Here is a 27,185-nt window from a genome sequence, read left to right on the forward strand (position 1 = left end):
TTTTTACCTTGAAACATCACTTCTTACTTCTCATTGCTGTGAAATAGCACATGGATAGCCGTGATTATATAACATACACATGAAATCAGTGCCTCTCAACCTTTTCCAAAATAAATATAACCTTTTTAAAGAAGAAAAAAGTCACAGGCTTCTTGGAATAACCTCAAGGCTCCCCTGGGCTCTGTGACCCAGAAATCAAGAACCACTGGAGTAGATGATCCTTTTTTTATACTTAACCTGTACTTTTTCTTTTAATGTTTAACCTTGACCATGTGTCATTTGCCCCTCATGTCCCAAGTTTAAGCATCTGGGGAGAGTTTAATAATAGTATCTAGAATTCACAGTCTCTCCTCTCTGCTAACAAGGTCTAAACTCAGACCGCTGGTGCTCTTTCTCCTTCTTTGGTGGTGAATTGCTGTAGGGGAAGGAGAAATGGATGGAGTTAGAGCCAATGAGACAAGAAATAGATATCAGGAACATCCCTTTTCCACCATGCCAAAAGCCTCCACTTTCTGTTAACAATGACTCAGTCTGTAAATTGGAAAAAATTCACTCTTAATTAAGGTTTATTTTGAGTCAACATTTATCAGAGCCTGCTTTGCCAGAGATTTCCCCTCCATGATGTTCTCAGACTGTGAGCGTGAGACTTTCTTGAACCTGTAGGAATTTACCATTGGAACACTTCCATCTAGGGAACAGTGTGTCCTAGGGAGCATATGTCGATGTAACTGCTCAGGCACTAAAGGCTATGAGCAAAAGAGGTGATGACTGCCATTGAAAGAGCCTAGAGAATATAGAGCCTACCATTTCTTTAACTTTTCAAAAGAGCTGTTATTTCTGTTCAGCTAGGAAAAATTGAAAGTTAAAGAATCAGTCGCTCAGTCGTATCCAACTCTTTGTGACCCCATTGGACTGTAGCCCACCAGGCTCTTCTGTTCATGGTATTCTCCAGCCAGGAATACTGGAGTGGGTAGCCATTCCCTTCTCCAGGGGATCTTCCCAACCCAGGGCTTGAACCTGGGTCTCCTGCATTGCAGGCAGATTCTTTACCATCTGAACCACCAGGGAAGAAAGTCCTTGGCTAGGAAGGAAAAACAGAAAAAATTCGCAGAAGTACAACAAGTCTTAACTTTCACTTTACAACAGAAAGTTAGGTGAATCTAGGCTCCCATCCCAAGGGCTGATACTTAAAGAAAGAAAAGAAAAACAGAATGGATTTTCTTCTTTGAAATGCTGACTTTAAAAAAGAAAAAAAGAAAAAAAAAAAGCACAACATAAGAGTTACGAATTAAATTTTGTTTGGGCCAAAATGAGGACTATAGCCCAGGAGACAGCACCTTGGATAGCTCTGAGAAACTGTGCCAGAGAGGCAGGGGAGAAGGCCAGTACCTAGGTGATTTTGGTGAAGGAGGAGTATATGCAATCAAGCACATATTTTTGCAGAAGGTTTCTGCTAGTCATGAGGAGCAGTCATCATTATGAAGAACTTTAGTGCTTTTCTAGATATGAGGAGATGTAAGCATTAGGTTCATAAAGTCAGCTCTTGAAAATATCTATCGGAAGACCTGTTCTGCCAGTTTTTTCAAAGCACAAAGTACCTCATTTCTGTTCTCCACCCTGAACTCCTTTCAGGAAGTGTTGAAGGTCAGTGGCTGCAACAGCACATGATTTAGTCCTTGTAGAGGTAGATGGCAAGTGCCAATTTGTAGTTGACAGAGATGTTCAAGAACAGGCTTGAAAAATACTATTCAGTTGAGGGACATCAAACCAGATCCTAAAGATATAGGATAAATATTCCAGGCACAAGAGAGAAATTGCCGACATTCACATAAGTCGAGAAATCATTTGTGAACACCAGATTGTGGTCATTATAAACCTGTTTGCAACAAAGATAAATTTTGTTCTGACAGCAGATATTTCAGGTGAATGTTAGTATTTTTCATTCATAATACTTCTAACTACTCTGATTATACAAGAGGAAGACATTCTGTAACATTCCCTAGTTCCTAATGGTCTCTTGTCAGGAAGAGCTGTTAATCTTTGAATAGGAAGAGTTTACCCTCCTCGTGGTGCCAGCAGCTGCAATGGAATTCAGGAAAATCTCATGGTCAGGAAAGTGAAGGCAGAGTCAAGCCAGAGATGGATTGTTGAGCATCCTGAAAATACTTCACCTTTAGCATACTCAACACCTGAACCTACAGGTTTCTTGACTTGTTATATTTGAGGCAGAGTTCTCTGTAATTGCCATATTTCTCTCCACTGAAAAAAATTAACCGGGAAGATAAAGGATGTGAAGATTCATTTAACTTCTGTGCACTGATCTGAACAATTTTGATTTTCTGTTTAGAAATTTAACAATGACTGGTGGATAGGGCGATTGGTTAAAGAAGGCTGTGAAATAGGATTCATTCCAAGCCCAGTCAAGCTAGAAAACATGAGGCTACAGCATGAACAGAGAGCCAAGCAAGGGAAATTCTACTCCAGGTAGGAGAAAAACATCAAGTGTTTGTGTCAAAGTTCATACTGTACTATCATTCATGAACCGTTGGTTGCTGTAATCTCCAATCTTTATTTTGTATTAGAAAATTTACATTGTATTCGTTTCTATAATGATGCAAAATCCATTGTCAATGACCATATTTTATTGTCAGCAAGAATTTCCTTTGAGTGCCCACAAACAAGTCAAATAGAAGATGCTTTGTGGTTTGGAACATTCATCTCGATTCACTAGTATTTTATAACTCTCAGGCTCTTTTAGTTCAGACTGGTGGTAGGGTTTACTGAGAGCATTACAAATCCTGTATTTTAAAAACATCGCCCAGCCTCTCATTTTCATCCTCTTCAAGAGAGAATCAAATTAATTGTTACCATGAAGGAAAGAAAAGAGCTAAGGTCATAGAGTATTACATTCAGGCTTTAGTGCAGAGGAAATTCTGAAGTCCTAATCTTTGGCTGAAAATACTGTGGCATCAAGCAATCGTGGTGACTAATCCCAGTATCTGGAGCTGCCTGGCACGGTAGGCAGATGTTTTAGAAATGACAGTCTTCGAGACCAGCAAGGAGCAGCTCTTGTGGTCTCTGAGTTTCATTTTCACTTAAGAAACTCAATTTTCAGTTCTACCTACTGCTTAACACTTAAAGAGAAACTCAGTAAGAAAGCAGTTAAAATTGTCCTTGCAGATAGCAATTAGATGAGTTATGTAATAAGCTGGGGCCAAATGATCTTTTTTCCTAGGAGTCTTAAGGCTGTTTGCCCTTCACTAGAATCATTAGAAGGGCTCCTCGAATATGAAGTAAATGTGAAAATGACCCCCTTGCAGACAAGTACAGGAACACGATTTGCTTCTTGCAGTTAAAGGATATGATATAGTTAAGTCTTTTCTTTAATGCAAATTGCTAAGCTTTTGTTTCCTGAAGTTTATGTTTTATCTATTTCTATGAGGACAAAAAAGCCTTTGTCAAAGACCATATTTTAGTGTCAGCAAGACACACACAGGTCAAATATAAAATGCTTTGTGGTTTGGAACATCCATCTTCATTCACTAGTATTTTTTTTTTCTTTTTTTGCCCAAGTAGGTGAAAATACTGTTTTCTTGTTTTCTTATTCAGAGGTTTTTACATTTGTCTCCAAAAATTTTAAATATACTTTTGTTTTGAGAGCATAGCTAGAATTCAGCAGTATTATAAAACTCAGATTTGTAAGTTAAATAAAAAAAAAAAAATCAGCAGAAATCAAAAGCAGTAGAATTAGAGCCTGGCTCAAGAACATGACATTTTTATGGAATTAAATGTGAAGGGCAAATTTGCATTCTGAACATTTTATCTCTTTGCACTGTTTGTCACAGTTTTACACAACTCAAATAATACTTTGATTGTTATGAAAATTCAAAGAGAATGTAGAATAAATTCAAGCTTGAACTGGAATTAGACTTAATAGTTCAGGGGAAAAAAACAAACTTCTGGAAGAAAATGTTTTGGTCTTGCTAATGGGTATTTTTAAATAACTGCCAGAAATGGCTTCTCTAAATACCACTTTTTTTTTTTTTTTTTTTTTTTTACTACTTTTACATCGTGTCTGGTGTCCTTGTTAAACATGCTGGGGTATCTTTTAAGAACCTTAAAAAGACACAGAGGCCTTCTGGTGGTTGCTTAAAGCTTTTGATGTTTGTCTTTTTTACACATTAAAATGCCAGGATGGTAGCAACAAAATTCAGCCTGTCCCTGGCATTTTAGTGGAATTTGTATTTTCTTATGAATATTCATAAAATATTAAACATATGTAAATATTTACAAAATCTCACCCTTGGATACATAGACACTGTAGCAGATTATGTCCACTAGACCTGGGCTTGGCTATGATAATAAACGTTTGGCCATAAGATTGTCTTGCTGAAATTCCATGTCACTCTTTAAAAATACTCCTTTCCATCCACCTCTGTGAGGAGGTCATGTAGTGTATCATTTAGCCTGCAGGTCACTGGTAAAAGCATCAATGCCACTGATCTTATATTAACTCCAAAGTTTTTAAGACACTAAAGCGTGTCTCAGATCAAACTTTAGAATTTGGTAGTTCTGAAGTTCAGATCATTCCTAAATGAACCAAGTTGAACCCTCCATGTTAGCCATGTTTGAGAAATGTTGGAGGTACACTCTGAGAGTTAAATCATGGAACACTGTCATGTTCTCTCAAGTGTCTTTTAGAGAAGGGATCCCCAACCTCCAGGCCATGAACCAGTACCAGTCCCTGGCCTGTCAGGAGCCAGGTCCCATAGCTGAAGGTGAGCTGAACACAAGTGAAGTTTCATCTATATTTCCAGCCACTCCCCATCACTTGAATTACCTCCTGAGCTCCACCCCCTGCTCAAAGAACTCAGTCAGTGTAACACACTTGAATTATCCAAAACCAATCCACACCCTCTGTTCCTTGGAAAAATTGTCTTCCACAAAACCGGCCCCTGATGCCAAAAAGGTTGAGGATCACTGTTTCAGAGGTTGGCAAATTTTATTATTGCTGTGTTGTTGGTTTTTTTTTTTTTTTTTTAATAGATTGCTCATGAATACTTGAATACTGTCCATCTTGGTACACAAAAAAGAAGCAAGCTTCTTCTGGTGTACAAGAAAAAGGAGCAGGAACCCAGTGAAAAAGAAACAAGTGTGGGTGTTAGCCTGCGGGTTCTATGCATTGCTTCTGAGAGTCTTGAAAATGAGAAATCTATTTGCGATCCTGGCAGAGAATTTGACGGGTGCAGCAGGTACCCTAGTTTTCCTCAGTCTCTCAGGGCCTTTTCAAATTAAGCCTTGAATCTGAAACAGAGACCTTGACACAGATGTTTCAAGCATTTCAGGAACCCACTGGGAAATTACTCTTTGCCTCCTTGGAGGCAAGGCAGATTTAAAGTTCAGTAAAAACATAATGAGTAATCATGTTTATTGAGCAGTACAAATGTCTTCATCTCTGAAATAAGTATCAGTTGTAATATAAACTTTTGCTTTACTCCAGTAAATCAGGAGGAAATTCATCATCCAGTTTGGGTGACATAGTACCTAGTTCCAGAAAATCTACACCTCCATCATCTGGTAAGTAGGTAGTAAGTGCTGAACAATACTTATTGCATTTCATGCTTTTCTCCGTCTTACCTAGTTGTGTGAGTTTCCATAAACCGATTCACTAGTTAACCCTCAAGATGTTCAGAGGGAGCAGAAATGAGAATGGCGTTAGGAACAATATGGGCAACTTCTTTTCTGCCTTTGGAAAAAACCCCAGAAATGGTGTCAGTGTGTTTACGGTTTAGATGATCAAGATGATAAGCAGATTTAACTTTCTAGTCCCCCTGTACACAGTGATCCCGGGCACATTGTCATGGTCTGTAAATGAATGAACATTCACCATTGATCAGAGTGCCATGGGAGGTGTTGGCCTTAGTGTTAAATTAAAAGTGAAGGATAAAAAGTTGAGAAAAGTGAAGAAAGAAGGATAAAGTGACGATGGATTGATGGGTCTGACATGAACTCTACCCAGGAAGCTCCATGGAACATGTAGAAGACGTACAGAAACACTGAACAAAAGATGGAAACACTTCCAGGAAGAGTAATGACTGTTTTCTTCCCAAAGCCCTGAAGAAGAATGTGCGTTTCTGATTATTTGAGTACAAGTCAGTGTTGTTCAAGACATCCTTGAGAAATGATTCCTTGTCTATCTGAAATTCATTAACTGAATTTGTATTTGCTCAGCCTGGCAACTGTACCATTCTGTGTTGAACTTGGAGTTCTATATCAACAGGAGACAAATTGGTTGAATTGGGTGAAAATTTATGATCAGAGTCTTAGTTTGCTAAGGGATGCAATTGAGAGTCAGAGGAAGATGGTAAGGATGGGCCAGTGGAGCATTTGGGTGATTTCTGGGAAGCTAGAAGTGGGAAGAGGTCAAAGAAAGAGAATTATGCCTCTGTGGAGAAATGAAGGAGCAGTATAATTGCACCATGACTCCCAGGTCTTAAGGGTCCCCCTTGTTACTGATGATTGTACCTTGTTCCCAGATGTGGCAGCTTTCAGAGACCCATCCCAGCTTCTTAGTTAAAACTGGAAGATTTGTTAAGTGAGCAAAGTCTGAGCACAATAAGAAATCAGTTGTTTAAGAATGCATATTGATTTCCAAAGTCACGTACTTACAACTAGCTATAATTCTAAGTTGCCCAAAGTTAAGTAAAATAGTATGTTTGAAATGAAACGTCAGAGCCCTTTAGGTCTGATGTGAGGTTGTCTTCCCCTGATTGGTGGTGATTAGATATTTCCTGAGTGCCCAATAGAAAGGAGGCTTCTCTCTACCCCTCAAATGGGTGGAATTGCAGCGATTACAGTACAAACCTTATTCTCTTCTTCTGTGTCTTCAGAACTGTCTCAGAGACTCCTGAGGACTGTCACTATCTCCTGAAATAGGAAAATGCCAGTTCCTTGTGTTAAATAGCATCCCTGCCCTCAGATTGTCAGCTCCACTTCTGTCAACCTAGAAGTTTTCTGTTTCCTTTAATCGAAATGTAGCCTTCTCATCATCTTGGCAATCTAATGAGAGCTAACAACATGCATTTTGAAGAATAAGTGTTTGAAAAGTAACATTTAATTTCTGTAGCTGGATATTATGTGCGTATGTGTTAAGTTGCTTCTGTCATGTCCAACTCTTTGCAATCCTATGAACTCTGTCCCTGAGATTCTCCAGGGAAGAAAACTGGAGAATACTGCCATACCTGTTAGTCATTCCTAAACATCAAGTTCAAGTAAGAGTTTCATATAATAAAGATGATTTTCTGTTAAATATCCTGTGATAACGCATAATGGAAAAGAATATAAAAAGGAATGTATTATGGAATCACTTTGCTGTATGGGAGAAATTAACATGATGTGTTAAATCAACTATACTTCAATTTAAAAAAGAGAAAAGTACAAATTATATTCTTTAAAACATGGATAATTTTTGAAAAACAATCTCTTCATCATCTTCACCTTACAATGTGCAAGTGCTGACATTTTTATTTGGTTAAAAAAAAAAAACAGTGTAAAGAAAAGAAAGAGATTTTTAACTTCACCCAAGTTTTATACAGAGACAGTTTTATAATTTGGAATCACTTTTCTGAATACCAAGCACAAACCACCCTGAACTAGAAATATTAACCACCTACAAAATATGTAATAGATACATTGTAAGTATGTGAGTGCTCAGTCTCTCAAGTCGTGTCTGACTCTTTGCAACCTCATGGAATATAACCTTCCAGGCTTCTCTGTCCATGGGATTTCCCAGGCAAGAATACTGGAGCAGGTTTCCATTTCCTTCTCAGTTGGATCTTCCCAACCCAGAGATTGAACCCGTGTCTCCTGCATCTCCTCCATTGGCAGGTGGATTCTTTACCCATGAGCCACCAGTGTAGCCCTAATAAGTACGTTAGGCTCCTGCTATGTTTTTGTATCAATACTACAATTTACCTAATAGAAAAACCTAAGAAAGTTCTACAGAGAGGTTCCCCCAACCTTCTATAGAGAAGTTCCAGGGAAACCTGTTGAACCTATCAAATGTGGATTGGCCTCCAATGATTAATCATCATCTTTTGTTTCCCAAGGCCCTATCTACAAGTAAGCCCACCCATTATAAGACCAAAGAATAGAAGCACTTGCCCAAAGTAAATATAATCGGAGGTTCTCCAGGATTTTTGGAAAGGAAAAATTTCCACCTCAGACTTCCATGGTGGTCCAGTGGTTGAGAATCCGCCTGCCAATGCAGGGGACATGGGTTCGATCCCTGGTCTGGGAAGATCCCACATGCTGCAGGTCAGCTAAGCACATGCATCACAACTGTTGAGCCTGCAAGCAGCCACTACGGAAGCCCACGCACCTAGAGCCCGTGCTCCACAGCAAGAGAAGGCCCTGCAATGAGAAGCCCACACACCGCATCTAGAGAGGAGCCCCTGCTCTCCACCACTAGAGAAAACCCGTGCCACGGCAACAAAGATCCAGCACAGCCAAAAATAGATGAATGCAAAAAGAAAAAGTAAAAACTTTCCACCTCACCCCTGGGGAATGAGATAGTAGCTGGTTGCACAAAGCATTCTGTATACCTACATGTGTGTGTCCACATGCACAACCCCAGCACATCACTCAACTCGACCCAACTGTCTAAGATTACATTGAAATTTAGAGTTCACAAAACATCCCCAAGGCTCTCTGCCAAAAAAAAAAATAATAATAATTTTCAAAACCAAAGCATGCTCATGAAGAGGACAAAAATAAACTATTTTTAAAGGAGACTATTTTCCCAAGTAAATACTAATGTTTGCCAAGGTATGCTGATGCAAGCATGAAATTTAAAAGGAACATCTCACACCTCTCAGAATAAGAACCATCTGAGCCTCTTAAAGTGTATAGAATCATTTAAAGAGTCAAACATGCTTCTCAACTTTTAGTAAATTTCTTTAGTGTGTTTTGAAATTAGCCAAATGATTTAGAATTCTGTGTCTCAGGACAAATGTAGATGCTTTTAGATCTAAGTTAACCAAAGTCAGGACTAGAAAACTGAAGTATTCAATTTGGGATTTTGAGCCCTTCTGTCCAAATGCAGGTAAATTTCAAACCTGACTCAGGCTGTTTGTGTGTGTATCCAAACATCTGGGCTGTGGCTCAGCTCAGCTTTTTATACATTGTCACTCTTCCTTTAAATAAAAAACCCAATGGACCAATCATAAAATTCAGTTCCTGGACTTTACCATCCCAAGGTCCTGTCAACTCTGACAGACCACTGAGTAGCCTCAATTTCAGAGAGGCTGTCAAGGGCACTGTCCCTTGAATGTGGCCTTTATAAGTCCAATAACAGATTAGAAAGGTAGAGCATATTGGAATTGACCACCTAAAGGGAAACTGATTTGGGGGGTTGTTGTTTAGTTGCTAAGTCGTGTCAGACTCTCTTGTGACCCCACAGACTGTAGCCCATCAGACCTCTCCATCCATGGGATTTCCCAGGCAAGAACACTAGAGCGGTTTGCCATTTCCTTCTCCAGGGGATCTTCCCGAACCAGGGATGGAACCCATGTCTCCTGCATTGGCAGGTGGATTCTTTACCACTGAGCCACCTGGGAAGCCCTTGATTTGGATTAAGACCTACTATAGCAGGGGTTCCTAGTCAGTTAGGAACTGGGCTGTACTGCGGGAGGTGAGCAGCAGGCTAGCCAGCGAAGCTTCATCTGTATTTACAGCTACTTCCTATCACTTGCATTATAACTGGAGCTCCACCTCCTGTTAGATCAGCAGCGGCATTAGATTCTCATAGAAGTGTGAACCCTAACCCCTAAAGTCAAGGCATAATATCTTGAGATTGCCACAAAATAGAAATAAAGGGCACAGTAAATGCAATGTACTTGAATTATCCCCAAACCATTCCCCCCACCAGGTCCATGGAAAAATTGTCTTCCACAAAACTGATTCCTGTTCCCCAAATGGTGGGAGACCACTGTACTGTGGGACTAATGACAACCTGACCCACATCCTCTCCATATTATGCAGGAAGACACAAATAACATGCTTCCTAAACGGAGATTCAGGGAAGAGCATCACTGGGTGGTATACACGTCAGCAGTTCAAATCACTGGGCATGTTTCATAATATTTCTATTGTACAACACATGCTGGCTGATCCTAGAGCTTATCCAAAGGCACAGATGAGATAAAGAGAAAGACATATTTACTGGGCATATCTAACTACCTACCAGGAATTAATTCAGACCATTATGACTCATGGAGAAAGAGTATCCGACCTCAGCTTTATGCACGCGAGAGCTGATATTTGCAACACTGTGCTAACAATGCCAGGTGTTTGCTCCATCCCAGTATTTCGACCTAATCAAATAAAGAGGAACAATTCAACAAGACAGCTCATTTTCGAAAGGCTGAGTGAATCATCTAACATCCATAATAACTTCAACATTGAAAAATAACATGACGCCTGTCGGATGATCTCCTGTCATTTGGAAAGGTTCATGGCGCCTGTCATGAGCCAGGGCAGCCAGTGTTTCACAGGGCATGGAAGCTAAGGTGTTGAAACACCAAGCTGTCTGTCCTTTCACAAGAGCAATTTGGTCCTTAAATCTGAATGGACTGGTTTATGTTAAGAGAACGACATGAAAAAAGAGAGAGAATGACATATGTAATATGAGGTTTTCCTGGGACAAGTTGATTTCTTCTTTTCTTCTTCTACTTGGTCCCATCTAAAGGACAGAATAATTTTCTAGTGGGCTCAACTACATGATATCTTCCTGAATCCTGACTCTTGAGGACATGACCCCACTCAGGAACCTTAGGGAATTGGATGAGGGCACCAGGATTGTTGCAGGACCTCAGCTGGAGAGGCAGCCTGGTGGAGGGATGGGATATAGTGCCACAGAGGCAGAAGTAGATTCTGAGCTTTTGCCAAAAACAAGTCCCTTCAACTCTGAGAATTTATCTTTTCAATCTTGAAAAATAAGAGAGTTGCCGTTGATTATGCAATACTTTCCAGCTCTGGTTTCTACCATGAATCAAATTCTGTAGTGATTGCATGTGGATGAATTGTATGAACCTCATAAGGAGATGATGAATCTTTTTCATTGAAGATTTTTATTTTTCAGTGCTCTGTTTTCAGAGCCAGTGAGTTTAAAAGGTGAAAGCATGTCAAACCACAGACCTAAACCCCTCATTCTCCAGAGGAGGAGATCAGTGATATAATCCCTTGGGTTTTCCTGCCCTTCTGCTGCTGCCTCTCATGTAAATCCAGCAAATTTATATAAAATCATCAGGAGGCTACTTAGGCCGTTGTATAAGATTCGTTTGGAGGTCATCATATCCAGTGGCTTCTAATTAGTTTTCCATCAGACCTGCCTCAAGAGTGCCCAGATCATGGTGAAATCAATTCCATCTGGTCCATCCTGGGACCCTCTAGAGTCATTTGTCTTATGTATAACTTCTTTATGTCACTGGATTTAGGATTTTCTGTTCTCTCTGCCCCTCACATGCCTGTTATAACTTCAGTGAACCTTTTCACACTGCCTTTATGTTCAACCAAGCTCAATAAGAAATTAGAGGCACAAAGTGATCAAGGTTTCTGATGCTGATTATCTGAAAGCTGGTTTAAGCTATGGGAAGAATTGAAGGTTTTCTGTCCTGACAGCTGATTTGAAAAATATTAATATTATATTTGAAACTACAAATTAAAAAACTTGTTTCTCTAAAAACAAAATCTTATTCAAGAGATTGAGCATGAAACAAATGTATCCAAGCACATAGATATTATGAGAGGATCTTTCTGTTTAATTTGATGACATTCTTTATGTGTTTTACCTTGAAACTTTACTTTGTTGACTGTGCTTAGCACTGTGTGATAGATCTTTGACTATGATTAGTTTTGTTTGCTTTTCATTTTATTTTTTTGATAACCAATTTTTCCTCTCCCATCTACCTGATGATTTTTGAATTGTTTGTCTGTATATAGCTATAGACATAGATGCTACTGGCTTAGATGCAGAAGACAATGATATTCCAGCAAACCACCGCTCCCCTAAACCCAGTGCAAACAGTGTAACGTCACCCCACTCCAAAGAGAAAAGAATGCCCTTCTTTAAGAAGGTAACATGAACTTCCAAGCTTGCGTCTGTCCACGCGCTCAACTGCACTGCGTCACATTTCTAGTCCTGTGGACTGTCTGCGTCCTTGATAAAGCCAATAACATGCATGCTTTGTTATTCTTTGTTTCTTTTCCATGCTGCTGTAGCTAAGCAGAAGCAGAAATCGGTAAGTTCACATTGACATGAGCTGTGTTTATCCTGCCCCTGGCATCATTAGCATTCAGTCCCACAGTTAATAGTCAACACAATCATGTCTGTCCTAAGAAAAGAATGTATCAAGCAGCTAATTGAGTCCATTCAGACCAGCTAAATTCAGAGAGTGACCTGTGGAAGCACCATTACAGTACTTAGCCTTTTTGATGGAATAACAGCTACCACCAAGGGGATTCGTTCCAACATTCTAGGAACGTCCAATGCTGAAGACTCCATTTGTAATGCACCTCTCTCGTGCATGCTTCTGTCTCTATCACTTTCTTTCCTCCGGAAATTTAACTGATAATCAAGCATATGAAAAACCATTATTCGATTCTGATTTATGATATCCAGATACATAGCTTGTACTAAAAAAAAAAATTTTTTTTTTCAATTCTTCAATTTTTAATTTAGTCAGTTATTTAAACTTCTAATCCACTAGGTGCAAAATCTGCAGATGAACAAGACCAGTGGAAAACTGCAGGCTTGTTTTGGCGGTTTACTGTGAGTTTTTCCTATTGTCATATATAAATCCTCTCCCCATGTTCTTGCCTCCTCCGTCACTCAGATCTCAGCATCCCACCCGTCGGACGCTGACACAGTGGCCGTGCGTAGAGCCTTTGCCACTGGCCAACCAAGATGCTACCCAGTGATCCTCTTGGTTCCCTAACTGGAAACTAGGGTACTGCTGAGCTCTTTTGACTCCAAAATCTGTTTCTTCCAAGCACATTTTGCAGCTCTGAAGCATTATTTTTTAAGGATGGTGCCCCCCGCCACAATCCCCACTCCTTTCTTTCTTTTATATACCACTGTCCACCGCCTGCTGTGCGTGCTGTCTTTAGAATCTTTCTTTCTAATGTCAGCAAGCCCAGCACAACCTCTCATGACACACGTGGGCATGGAGCAGAATCTCCTCTGCCTCCAGCTCTCCACGCCCTGAGCCCTTCTCCTCTGTACAGTAGGATTCTGCCCTGTGGAGGACCTCTGAGTCATCAGTGAGCTGTCAGATGCTGAACTATGTTTGGTTTTGTTTTTCAAAATAATTGTGTTTGCTTTCACTGTGGAAGACCAAGATACTCCAAGCAAAAAGTAAAACCCCTGCATTTTTGTGTGAGCACCAAAAGCCACAGCCAACTATCCAATCCACGACAGTGGGTCCATTTCTCTGGTCCTTTCTTCTTGTCACCACTAAAACTTATAGCCAGGTGACTTAACAGGGTTCAGAGCAGCAGAAACCTAGAAATTCAGCATTGCTCAGCTGCTCTGAGCTTTACCCAATAGGTACATGAATGAAAACCGTGTTCATTGATAGGTTTTTCTGAAGTTTACTGACTCCTGAATTCCAAAACATGAAAAATGTTTATTGTAATTCTTCCATTAAATAATTTGAACAAATTACACTTAGCAGGAGAGGATAGATAAAAAGGATGGTGTCCTGATCCATAGGGCATAAAGTTCCAATATTCCATCAAATAAGGTAATTTCTGTAGCTACCCTACTGATGAAGAAGCTGATTGATTAGCAGCATTGCTATTAATAGTTGGCAGTCACAAATCGAAGGAACCCAAGACCCATCTAATACTGGGCCACTGAATATTTAAAGACTTGAAATAAAATTTCTTGGGAGCTAAAATGCATGCAACTGATATTCCTAATTATTATGATGGAAAGGTATTCTTAGACTTCATAGTTACAAGAACTTGGCTTCTAAATATTTTCAATCTGATCCCAGGTGGTATAAATGCAAAAATTGAATAATTTTGGTGAATTAATTTCATGTCATAATCTCATGAATGTGCTTATGATGCCTTCGGCACTGGTATTCATTCTTCTTATGTTATTAATGATGTGGTCAGGTTCAATATAGACTTTTCAAAAACCAAAAACAAACAAAAAAAAGAAAACAACCTGAGATGCAATGATAAGATTGTTTTCCATGTTTTAGGTTGCTTTTAGAGTGATGCTTGTGTGGCCTTTGTGCTGTCACTGTATTATGTTTGTCTTGGGTTTGTTGTTTTTTTTTCTGTTTAAAAATGTATTCTACCTTGATTGTATCTATTAAAATTCATTTTGAACACTAGATAAAGCTTTCAGCAGTAAAATTTGAGACAGCACAGTCACAGTCATATTTTCTCCCCTCAGATTCTATTGTCCATGACTATGGGCAAAACTCTGATGGAAACTTTTGAATTTGAAGTGCTTTTTCATCCCCTCGCCATGCCCTAAGCAAATTAAATTCGATTCAAGTCATAAAGTTGGTAAAGGGCCATCTTAAGCAACAGCAATGTGTTCTTGAACAACAGCCTGATGCAAAAATGGCATTCACATTTGCAATCAGTTGACTAAATTCTTCCAGTAGCTCAGAGATTTTTCTTTTGGTCTGTGTGATTCTTAACGTATATGTATTTTTCAGACACTCCTCAATGCAGTGTCTTAGGCCATAGTTCTGTCTTCCACACTAAACAAAAGTCATTTTTTTCCCAGTCACTTTAATATTTTCTGCTATTAAAATAGTCAATTTTAAGATCTTTAAACAAATAAGTTATCTAATTTGGGGGGAAAATCTTTCTTGTCATTATTGTATTAGAAGCAGAAGAGCTGAAAATTGTTGCAAGTTTTAGAAATGGCTACAAAGTTAGGTCCTCCCCCTGCTCTTCTAAAAAAGAAATAAATTCTTGTGGGAGGGAATGAGTTAGTTATGTAACAGAAACACCTCCTAAACAGTTCTTGAGAAGCACATGAGAACTGCAGGAAGACAGTGAACCTTGTGAGGCCATGGAGGCCTGCTCGGATATTTTAACGCATGAGAACCATCTTCCCTCCAAGACCCATAAACCTGACATTGTAAGTGTTTAAGTTCCAAAGGATAGAAACCAAAAACCTAAAAATATAAATCCATCAGCTGTGAAGAGTGATCATGATTCCATTTACTGAAACAAGCATGCAGGCTCCTCCAAACTCTCACAGCAAAATAGAAACTGTCAAGTATTTGGTCACAAAAGACCAAGGTTTTATCCAGGTAAGACCACCATCTAAGACCCAAAGACCTTTCTTTTCTTTGTCATTAACCACATGAAGTCTGGTCATTCAACTCTTGAGAAAACTCAAATGCATCTGAAAAGCAGTATTAACCTCCAGTCAAGCTTTTAAAAGCACCTCTCCTGCATGAGGCATGTTTCTGTCTGTTCTAACTAGTTTTTTGTTCAAAAGCAGCCCCTCCTGCGTTAGGAACATCAGGAGCATTTGAGGAGAGCCAGAAAACTGTAGACAACTCAGTCACTTTGAAACCTGAGGGAAATAAAACCACCCAGTCTTGGGTTGGGTTTATTTAGAAAAAGAAGCCAGTGCAAAAAGAATGGCAGCGTCTGGGAAGTTAGTGCCTGGTATCACAGAGTTGAGAAAGAACAGTATGTGCATTATATATTTGAGTTCCCTCTGCCTTTTAACCATCTGAAGGCGTCTCCTCTCTCTGCAGACAGAGCACACCCCTCCGTATGATGTGGTCCCTTCTATGCGACCTGTGGTCCTGGTGGGCCCCTCTCTGAAGGGGTACGAGGTAGGTAGCTGCCCTCTGGTGCATCCTTGACCTTGCATGCTGACCTGACCTTGCATACCTCCCTCTCCTGACTCTTGAACTTGGAAAAAAGCTGGTGGCAGCAAAGCATATTGTTTTCAAGCCATGGGGTACATTGCTACTGTTCTGTTCTATTTTGTTTCCTTGGCTGTTGCCTTGGAGATGTATGCATACCACAGTTGACTCAGTCTGGGGAGAGAGTGTCAAATGGAGAATGATGGAAGCCCCTTGAAATGTTGTTAATTGTCCCTCCAAGAGTGAGTTTGGGAAACTTTGTTTTGTTTCATTGTTAATGTATCAAAGCTCAGCCACAGAAAAAGGGAGTGACCCTCACATGCTAAATTTTCCCATTGGGAAGCCTTGATTTTTAACATTAAAAGGAATAAGACTGTTTTATCATAATTAATAATGTTTTTTCATGTCTTACTGCTTGTTCAATTGCAGGTCACAGATATGATGCAAAAGGCACTGTTTGATTTTTTAAAACACAGATTCGAAGGGCGGTGAGTATTTCAGAATTCTGGGTTTTGTGAATCTTTTCCTTAAAGATGATGAAACTGAAACCTGGGTGGGACAGGTGGGTGGATCCTAAGAGAACACTGGCTTCTCAACCCTCTGTGGTAACAGGATGTAAGTTCCATTCAGTTCGATCTGATCCAGTAAATATTTATCATACTTACCCACACAACCTCAGCTCTCCATTCCTACACCTGCATCTGTAGCTGAATTTGGTCAAACTCCTGCTGATGAGTCTCACCCTAAATTCATGATGAGCTGGCCCTCAGTGCTGCCCAGAAATCATATTCTATGTGCCTCTTCCATCCACTTTTCTATTCTTCTTAAAGGCTTTCACAGCATTTCCTTTCTCATCAAACCCTTCTCCTCTTGAGCTTCCTGGTGAACTTGCTTCCTGTTTCTTTGAGCAAACGGAAGCAAGCAGAGGAGCTCATCCAAGTGTTCCCACCAGCTGCACACCCATCCCCCTTGCTTATTTGCCTGAATGTTCTCCCTTTTCTCCTGTTACTGTGAGCGATGGCCAACCCCTACCTGGTGCTGGATCCCATTCCCCATTTCCACCCAAACAGCTGTCACAGGGCTTCCCCTTCTCTGCTGAGCCAGGCATTGTGAGGAGCAAAATCAGACAAGGGCCTTGGCTTCACAGAGTTTACTGGGGGTGTATTGAATGGCAGCCTTGAATCAAATAACCAGTAGGCACCATAGTAAAGTTTCAGCCAACTTCTGAAGCATCAAAGATAGGATTGGAGTCTAAACTGGAAGCTTCCAAATATAAACTAAGCATAGGTTATTGGGAACCTGGGAGCAGACAGAGCTAGGGTGTATTTCTGTATTTTTAATGAGACACATTGGATGCCTCTCTTCTCCATATTCCTTTCCTTTTCCTGTCTGGCAATACAAGTGCAGTAGATGGAATCTGTAGATTTCACTGTTCTTTTAGATCTCTCACTTTCTTCCTTGAACACACCAGCTTTCATGACTATTTCTTGTTTATACTGACTTCTGGTAATGAGGTAGGAATTAGATAGGCTCCAGGCTGAGCACCTGAAGCTGGCTTCCTGCTGCCCTTTGAAAGACCAAAGATGGGCACAAGCGAGATGATTGACCAGAGACAACCTGGAAAACTGCCCCCAATAAGCAGCCTTCTATTGTGCAAGCTTACTCCAGGTTCCCCCATGTGCTTTCCACACATACTGTGCTTCTAATAAATTTTGTCTCTTTGTTGAATTCTTTCTTCAAAGAAGACAAGGACCAAGGTCTATTCCACAGCCAGAATCAGTAGGGAAGGTAGGGCAAAGAGGGGAGCTTTTATAGCAGGGTATTGCTAGTTCAGTTCAGTTGCCAAGTCTTATCTGACCCTTTGTGACCCCGTGGACTGCTGCACACCAGGCTTCCCTGTCCTTCATCAACTACCAGAGTTTGCTCAAATTCGTGTCCATTGAGTCAGTGATGCCATCCAACCATCTCAACCTCTGTCATCCCCTTCTCCTCCTGCCCTCAGTCTTTCACAGCATCAGGGTCTTTTCCAATGAGTCAGTTTTTGCATCAGGTGGCCAGAGTATTGAAGCTTCAGCTTTAGCATCAGTCCTTCCAATGAATATCCTGGATTTATTTCCTTTAGGATTGACTCGTTTGATCTCCTTGCTGTTTAAGGAATTCTCAAGAGTCTTCTCCAGAACCACAGTCCGAAAGCATCAATTCTTCAGAGCATGCATGACTACTAGAATAGTAGTAGAACTGAAAGCAAAGGACTGAAAGAGACAGAAAATGAAAACTAGAATCTGTTTCAAAAAAGCCTTCATGAGGCTTCCCTGGTGGTTCAGTGGTTAAGAAGCATCCTTCCAATGCAAGGGACACAGGTTCAATCCCTGGTCAGGAAACTAAGGTCCTCTATGCCACAGGGCAACTAAGCCTGTGTGCCATACTCGAACAGAAGCCTGTGCCCCACAATGAAGACCCAGCACAGCCTAAATGAAAAAGACAAAGACTTTAGAATCAGAATCTTCCTAATCAGATGTTCCTCATTAGATAGTTTTGCTTTACATGAATTTATAAAATATAATTTATTTCATGCTGGGAATCACAGCTTGGTCTTTGGGCCTTCAGCTTGGTCTAGGCTTTGGCCCAACCTCTGATTGGGCCCATGTAGCTTTCACTTCTGTATTCTTGACTCACCATTTGGAATTGTCTATATGAACCTACTTACCCAGAAAATTCTGCTAGACTAGGCACTTCACTCTCTGTGACTGAGTTAACCCACTACTCTTTTCTAAATGCCAAAGATGGGGGAAGGAGATGGGTTCCCTGACCTCTGTTTCAACCTGAGTTAAGTTTTGAACTTGGAAGATAGATTCCAGCTACAGGGTGCATCATGGACCCATGTTCTACAGTATTTGCCATCCAGATTGATTTCATTTAAGAAACAAAGACAGTATTTTCATTGTTGTATCAGTCTTTTGTTTCTGGCCCAAAGTAGTTGCCATGTGGCTTTATGAATGGACCTGCCATGGTTCCTCTCAACTCTTAAAACTGGAATTCACCACTATAGGCCTGTGATCACCAATTAAAAATCCTCAGAGAAAGGAAGGGGCTTCCCTGTTATCTCAGTTAGTAAAGAATCTACCTGCAATGCAGCAGTTCAGTTCAGTCATTCAGTCATGTCCGACTCTTTGCGACCCCATGAACCACAGCACACCAGGATGCAGGAGACCCCGGTTCAATTCCTGGGCTGGGAAGATCTGCTGGAGAGGGGATAGGCTACCCACTGCAGTATTCTTGGGCTTCCTTTGTGGCACAGCTGGTAAAGAATCTGCCTACAATGTGGGAGATCTGGGTTTGATCCCTGGGTTGGGAAGATCCTCTGGAGAAGGGAACGGCTACCCACTCCAGTATTCTGGCCCAGAGAATTCCATGGACTGTATAGTCCATGGGGTTGCAAAGAGTTGGACACGACTGAGCGGCTTTCACTTTCACTTTCAGAGGAAGGAATAGGGTCTGTAAAGCAGAATTTCAAAAAAAAGTCATGCAAAACATTAACTCTTTCACTCAAGGCAAGACATCCAGACTTAGTAAATCACACACTGTCTGCTTCTGGTTGGCCAGACAGCCATAGAGGGTGGAAACTCATAACAAGTATGAATGTGGCTAATTCTAAATAGATATGCAGTTATAGGAGGGGGAAATGAATCATTCCTGTGTTATCTATTAAGCAAAATATTTTTCTGGCCATGCCACACAGCATGTGGGATCCCAGTTCCCCAATAAGGAATTGAACCCACATCCCCTGCATTGGAATTGTGAAGTCTTAACCACTGGATCACCAGGGAAAACTCAACAAAGTATATTTTTTAAAAAAAATGTAAAGCCCAAGAGGGAGAAAATATGAAAGGAAGGATTGGGGATAAGAAGATTCTTGATAGGGATTATTTTCTGTTCTGAAACCCAGGTAGGTTCATGTGTTGATGCCCTGGAGAGTTGTCAGAATCAAGACCCTCATTGCTAAAATAGCCTTAAGTGTGTGATGTCAGAGAAGAGATGATGAGTCATTATCCTTTCTGTTATGTGCACTAGACAAGCCCATTTCAGTCAGATCCACCCTAAACAACCGTGTCACCCCGTGAACAAAGCAATCTTCCTGTTCACTTAGTAGGACAATGACAGGTAAATTAACAAGGAAATTGGGGGCAAGAAAGAAAAGCCACTATCAGTGATGAATTCAATTGTCCTCTCCAGTGATTCTGAAAATGTCAGGTCTTGTCACAGAAGCATTTGGCATGTGTACTGAATTCTGGGCGGAGGCGGGGGGCGGGGCATGGTGAACCCTGTGCTAAGGAGTCTTACTGGAAATCAACGCTGGGAAACATTACATCACTTTGTCGTGTAGAAATGTACTTAGATGTGAGGCAGGTTCTTCTGAACCTGTGGTTGTCTACCCTGGCTGCCGATTTAAAACCAGCAGAGGTTTTAAAATGTAGCAAACTTAGGAGATGTCCTGGCAGTTCCCTAGTGGCTTAGACAGTAAAGAATCCACCTGCAATGCAGGAGACCCAGGTTCAATCCCTGGGTAGGGAAGATCTCCTGGAACAGGGAACAGCTGCCCACTCCAGTATTCTTGCCTGGAGAATCCCATGGACAGAGGAGCCTGCAGACTACAGTCCATGGGATCACAAAGAGTCAGACACATCTGAGCAACTGATACTTTCACACTTTCACTTTCTGGTGGTTCAGTGCTAGAACTCTGCACTTCCACCGCAGGGCGCATGGATTCCATCTCTGGTCAGGGAGCTAGGATCCTGCAAGCCATGTGGCATGGCAAAAAAACATTTTTTAATTTAAAAAAAGTCATGGACTTGTATCCCACCTGTGATTAAGTGAAGCCCAATGTCTGAGGTGGGACTTTATCTAACTGTAAAGTCTTCTCAGGCAGCTTTGATACACTGCAAGGGTTGAGGACCACTCCTCTACAGTGAATTGTCCCCAAACTTTTGCCCTTAGGATTTTCAGGGTCTGTTTTTTGGTGGAACCTCAAGCAATGACAATTCCAGAAGCATCACTTAAGGAGTAGGACGGTAACTCTCCTCCTGCAGCCTGTAGAGCAAACCACACAAGCAGGGCAGGGAAAGCCCAGCCAAGTAACACACCATGTGCGGATAAAACAAAGCCTGTGGGGCAGAGAGGAAGTTGGATCATTAAAGAAAATCCTGTCCTCTGGCTGAATCCCCCCAGGCTGACTGTGAGAGGCTTCCGGCCTGGTTTTGTGTGCCTTGGCACCACTGTATCCCCAGGCTGTGTCCCCCAGAGGGCAGCCTGCCTCCCAGCAAGTATCCAGGGCTCTTTAGATCCTGTTCTCAGCAGGCCTCGGGTCCCACTCAGTGGTCCTGGTTTAGGGGCCAGCACTTCAGGTCCTGACTCCTACTCTGCATACAGAACCCTACCCACAGTATCCACGTGGCTCATCCAAAGGTCACCTTTCCCGAAAAGTCTCCCTGAACATGAAAATATACCATCCTCAGAACCCCTCCTATGTCCTTATTGTCATGCATAATTTTTTTATTGGAGGATACTTGCTTTACAATGTTGTGTTACTTTCTGCTGTACAACAGCATGAATCAGGGGTGTGTGTGTGAGTGTGTGTGTGTGTCTCCGTCCTCCCTTTCGAGCCTGCCCCCCCCACCTCACCCCTCCAGGTCATCACAGAGCCCTGAGCTGGCTCCTTGTGCTCTATAGCAGCTTCCCTCTAGCTCTCTACTTTCCACATGGTGTATTTATGTCAAACCTAATCTCCCAATTCATACCACCCTCCCATTCCCCCCGTGTCCACACATCCATTCTCTACATCTGTGTCTCTGTTCCTGCCCTGCAACTAGGTTCATCTGTACTTTTTTCTATATTCCACATACATGCTTTAATATACAATATTTGTTTTTCTCTTTCTGACTTCCTTCACTTTGTATGACAGACTCTAGGTCCATCAACATCTCTACAAATGACCCAACTTCATTCCTTTGTCCTGCACTGGCATTTAATGCCACCCAACATCACACATGTCTTTGTCTATATCCCTGCCTCCCTCCACCCCACAAGAATTTGAGTTCCATAATAGCGCTCTGAATGAAGATTTGCACCTAGTAGGCACTTCATAAGTCTGTGTGGAATGACCAATACCCTCCATGCCATGCAGGCACTCAACATGAAAGGATTATCGTTACATCACTCCATTGTACCACCTCCACCCCCAAATAAATAAAGACATTTTTAAACAGTTGCTGAACACCTGTCATCTGAACTCACTTGTGAATGCCTTGGGAAGTCAAAATGAAACTGTGTTTAAGTGGCTGGGTTTAATATTGCTTTTCTGGTTATCGCTTTTTCCATAGAAAGTAAAATTGTCCTCATAGTACAAAAAACTTAATCAAATAGACTTAATTTTTGTAAATAGGAGTCCTACCCCACAATAAAAAGGAATGAACTATTGATACAACATCATGGATGAATCTCGGATCCCTTATGCAGAGTGAAAGAAGCTCAGCTCAAGAGACTACAGTGATGTTCTGGAAAAGGCAAAACCACAGGGATAGAAAGCAGCCCATGATCGACAGGGGTGGGGTTGGGAAGTTCACGGAACTGTTCCATGTCATGAATGTGATGGTGGAGACAGGACTTTATGAATTGGTCCAAATTCAGGAAACTACACACTGTAAAGAATACAATATATAAATCAATAGGTTTTGTTTTGTTTTTGTTTTTTTTGCAAAAGCCAGTAATTCCCTTTCCACACTTTACTGAATGTCCTGCTCTCCAGAGGCAACCACTTTTAACTCTTTCAGTTGTATCTTTCAGTTTTTACTCCTTGCCTCTAAATCACTGTTGCCTCTAAATTCACTGTTAAGCATTCTCTCTGGACTTCCTACGATGAAGACTGTTTAGCTGCCTCATGTATATTCCTCCTGTTTGTGTCTCTCACATCTACACACCTGCATCCACCTCATCCTTAAATCTCCCAACAGTTGCATCTTAATTTTGGCTGGTTCTATATTTCGGAGGCATTATGACCGTGTAAATAAGATTTCAGTGAGCCATGTCATATATTTGCATTACTTTTTCTGATGTGTTTTCTTTGTGGCATCTATGAGATTAATAATTTTGCTTTTTACACATGCTTAACTTTCTATTAGTTGGTGCCAGTCCAGCCCCACACTCTTCCCCTGGTTGTTTCAAGTTCCTCACAGTAGACTCATACATATCCAGGTGTCCCTCAGCTCTGTCTTCCTGAACCTCTCTCCAGGAATGTCCTGTCCTGCCCCAGTCTGGATGGTTTGTCTCTGTGTTGAGTGCATATATGTCACTATGAGACATGTCTCCTCATTATGCCTGTCACCACCTTTTTGGGGTGTGAACCCCTTTTCCCTAGATCAACTGATCTCTGTCAAGATTTACCTCCATCATTTTTGTCAAGAATATCCTCTGACAGTTTCTTTAGAAAGAGGACATTAAAACTTTTTGAGACCCTGAGTGTCTTTAAAATGCCTTTAATCAGCCCTCCTGTTTAACTGATAAATGGTTAAAATGGTTACGGAATTCTGATTGGAATAGTTCCCTGACCCCCACCCCCCGCCCCCAGAATTTGTAAGGATTTTTGCTCGATTGCCTTCTGTCTCCACTGTTACTGTTTTTTGGTTTGGTTTTTTTTTTTTGGTGGGGAGGGGGTTCCAATCTTAATATTTTTTATTGAAGTATAGTTGATTTACAGTGTTGTGTCAACCATTGTTGCTGTTGAGAAGAACACGCATTTCCATTCCTGACCCTTTGTATAGGACCTGCCTTTTCCTCTGGAAGCTTTTAGGCTTTTCTTTGTGCCCAGTGTCATGACATTTACAAGAATATGTCTTGACATGGAAGTTTCAACCTTTCTGCTGGACTCCCCCTTCCCATTTGGAAAATCAGACTCTTAATTCTAATTTTTTTTTTAAACTTTCCTCTCTTGTGTTTTCCTTGTTCTCTTTTTCCTGGAGCTCTTATTATTGGAAGTTGAACCTCCTGGGTAATTCTCTAGTTTTTATGCCTTTATTCCCCTATTTTCCATCTCTTTGTCTTTTCAGTTTTACTCTTTAGAAGATATCCTTAACTTGGTCTTCTAGCCCCTCTTTTGAATTTTCGTTTCTACGGTTATATTTTTAATTTTCAAAAACTCTGAGTCTTGAAATAGAATTTTGTTCTAGTTTCATGGGTATAATCATCTCTTACCAGTCAGCTTTGGGCGTCAGTCATAGGTGGTTTTTCTGTGTGTCTTGGTCTTTCATATGAGGAGTTCTCCTGAGATGCCCAGGGACCACTGGTGTGCTCAAGTATAATAACAGAACATCAAAGAATCAACTGGAGATTCTGTGCTCATAAGACACAATGTTTCCTGTAGGACAGCCCCACTGGGCAGTCTCCATGGGAAACCACCAAAGCCTGTTCTTTGGGTCTTTTCTAATTTGTGGGTCAGATTCCCCCAGAGAAGAATCTTCCATCCTGACACCTAGGGGATATAACCTATGTGAAGTCAAGTGGGCCTTAGAAAGCATTACTACGAACAAAGCTAGTGGAGGTGATGGAATTCCAGTTGAGCTATTTCAAATCCTGAAAGATGATGCTGTGAAAGTGCTACACTCAATATGCCAGCAAATTTGGAAAACTCAGCAGTGGCCACAGGACTGGAAAAGGTCAGTTTTCATTCCAGTCCCTAAGAAAGGCAGTCCCAAAGAATGCTCAAACTACCGCACAATTGCACTCATCTCACACGCTAGTAAAGTAATGCTCAAAATTCTCCAAGCCAGGCTTCAGCAATACGTGAACCATGAAATTCCAGATGTTCAAGGTGGTTTTAGAAAAGGCAGAGGAACCAGAGATCAAATTGCCAATATCCGCTGGATCATTGAAAAAGCAAGAGAGTTCCAGAAAAACATCTATTTCTGCTTTATTGGCTATGTCAAAGCCTTCAACTGTGTGGATCACAATAAACTGTGGAAAATTCTGAGAGAGATGGGCATGCCAGACCACCTGACCTGCCTCTTGAGAAACCTGTATGCAGGTCAGGAAGCAACAGTTAGAACTGGACATGGAACAACACACTGGTTCCAAATAGGAAAAGGAGTACATCAAGGCTATATATTGTCACCCTGCTTATTTAACTTACATGCAGAGTACATCATGAGAAACGCTGGGCTGGATGAAGCACAAGCTGGAATCAAGATTGCCGGGAGAAATATCAATAACCTCAGATATGCAGATGACACCACCCTTAAGGCAGAAAGTGAAGAGGAACTAAAAAGCCTATTGATGAAAGTGAAAGATGAGAGTGAAAAAGTTGGCTTAAAGTGCAACATTCAGAAAACTAGGATCATGGCATCTGGTTCCATCACCTCATGGGAAATAGATGGGGAGACAGTGGAAACAGTGCCAGACTTTATTTTTTGGGCTCCAAAATCACTGCAGATGGTGACTGCAGCCATGAAATTAAAAGACGCTTACTCCTTGGAAGGAAAGTAATGACCAACCTAGATAGCATATCAAAAAGCAGAGACATTACTTTGCCAACAAAGGTCCGTCTGGTCAAGGCTATGGTTTTTCCAGTAGTCGTGTATGGATGTGAGAGTTGGACTGTGAAGAAAGCTGAGCACAGAAAATTGATGCTTTTGAACTGTGGTGTTGGAGAAGACTCTCGAGAGTCCCTTGGACTGCAAGGAGATCCAACCAGTCCATCCTAATGGAGGTCAGTCCTGGGTGTTCATCGGAAGGACTGATGCTGAAGCTGAAACTCCAGTGCTTTGGCCACCTCATGCAAAGTGTTGACTCATTGGAAAAGACCCTGATGCTGGGAGGGATTGGGGGCAGGAGGAGAAGGGGACGAGAGAGGATGAGATGGCTGGATGGCATCACTGACTCGATGGGCACGGGTTTGGGTAGACTCCAGGAGTTGGTGATGGACAGGGAGGCCTGGCGTGCTGCGATTCATGGAGTTTCAAAGAGTCGGACACGACTGAGCGACTGAACTGAACTGAACCAAAATTCTAGGATGAGGAGGAGGGCTGGGGGCTCAACATTTGGAATCCTTTTCTTCTCTCTGTCCCTGCTCTGTGCAGCACCCCCTGCTCAGATGCCCTATTTTACTTCCTGGAGAGACTAGACCAGTCAGTGGTCTTACACCACACAGGGAAAGGATGGCCATCTCATGGCTTGATGTAATAAAGCAGAGATGGAGGGATCTAACTATGGAACAGACTTTTAACCAAATCTCTTATTTTTAGTGCCCCCTTCACCTTCTTCTTCAGAGGTCTTATTAGCTATTTTACTCCACATTTTCCCTACCGCTGGCTTGTTTGTTCAGCCCAGTCTCCAACCTAAGTCATTTACTCTGCCTAGCTCCCAACTTTTGTTGTTCTCATGTCTACCCTTTTTGAGATGACTCCCCCACTCCTCTCTGTCACCACACCCTCTGTGTCTTCTTCAGAACCGTCCTCTTAACCTGTAATACTTTATTAATTTCTTATTTATGACCCATCTCTGCTGCTCGGCTCTCTTAGAGAAGATCTTGTTTGTCTTGTTCTTATTTATTCCTCATGCCGATCACAGCACCATACTTACAGGAGGGATTACAGCACAGGGGCTAAGAATATAGGCTGTCAGGAGTTCTGGGTTCAAATTGCAGCTTCATCACTTTTAGGAACAATATAGCCTTAGAGAAACCATCTACCCATAACTCTTTTTTTTTTTTTTTTTTGCATCAACAAAAGTGGGAGAATATCCTCTCCACTGAAGTTTTTAGAGTTATTTAATGAGTTAATCCAGGTAATGAGATAATGCTGAGGGCATGCCTGGCACATGGTAAGCAACCGATACATGCTAAGTTAGGTAGGTGCAGAATTAAAATGAATGATCAGCTATACCCCAATAGAAAATAAATAAAAAGTGTAAAGAGAAAAATGAATGAGTAAGTGCCCTAATATTTCTTGGTTGAAAATATGGTCTATATTGTGGCTCAGCTGCTAAAAGAATCCACCCGCAATGTGGGAGACCTGGGTTCAATCCCTGGGTTGGGAAGATCCCCTGGAGAAGGGAAAGGCTCCCCACTCCAGTATTCTGGCCTGGAGAATTCCATGGACTCTATAGTCCATGAGGTTGCAAAGAGTCAGACACACACGACTGAGTAACTTTCACTTCACTTCATGTATCATTCTTGGATGAGTTTGGGGTATGCATTTCTGTCCCCTTTTATTCAGTGAATAATCT

General features: G+C 41.3%; 1 protein-coding gene across 2 annotated transcripts in view; it reads left to right on the top strand.

The window, feature by feature from the left end:
• The window catches only part of CACNB2 (calcium voltage-gated channel auxiliary subunit beta 2), a 420,013-nt gene that overhangs the window by 364,141 nt on the left and 28,687 nt on the right, over nucleotides 1–27,185 (top strand). Inside the window, exons 5-9 of one of the 2 annotated variants that reach the window (XM_061126317.1) lie at nucleotides 2,348–2,484; nucleotides 5,501–5,577; nucleotides 12,001–12,134; nucleotides 15,801–15,881; nucleotides 16,344–16,402. In XM_061126317.1, coding sequence (XP_060982300.1) covers nucleotides 2,348–2,484; nucleotides 5,501–5,577; nucleotides 12,001–12,134; nucleotides 15,801–15,881; nucleotides 16,344–16,402 — 488 coding nt within the window. Of the gene's footprint in view, nucleotides 1–2,347; nucleotides 2,485–5,500; nucleotides 5,578–12,000; nucleotides 12,135–12,767; nucleotides 12,830–15,800; nucleotides 15,882–16,343; nucleotides 16,403–27,185 lie in introns of both variants that reach the window. The other variant, XM_061126318.1, reaches the window with a different exon arrangement.

The sequence above is a fragment of the Dama dama genome, chromosome 23, assembly GCF_033118175.1.
Source record: "Dama dama isolate Ldn47 chromosome 23, ASM3311817v1, whole genome shotgun sequence".
Taxonomy (NCBI): Eukaryota; Metazoa; Chordata; class Mammalia; order Artiodactyla; family Cervidae; genus Dama; species Dama dama.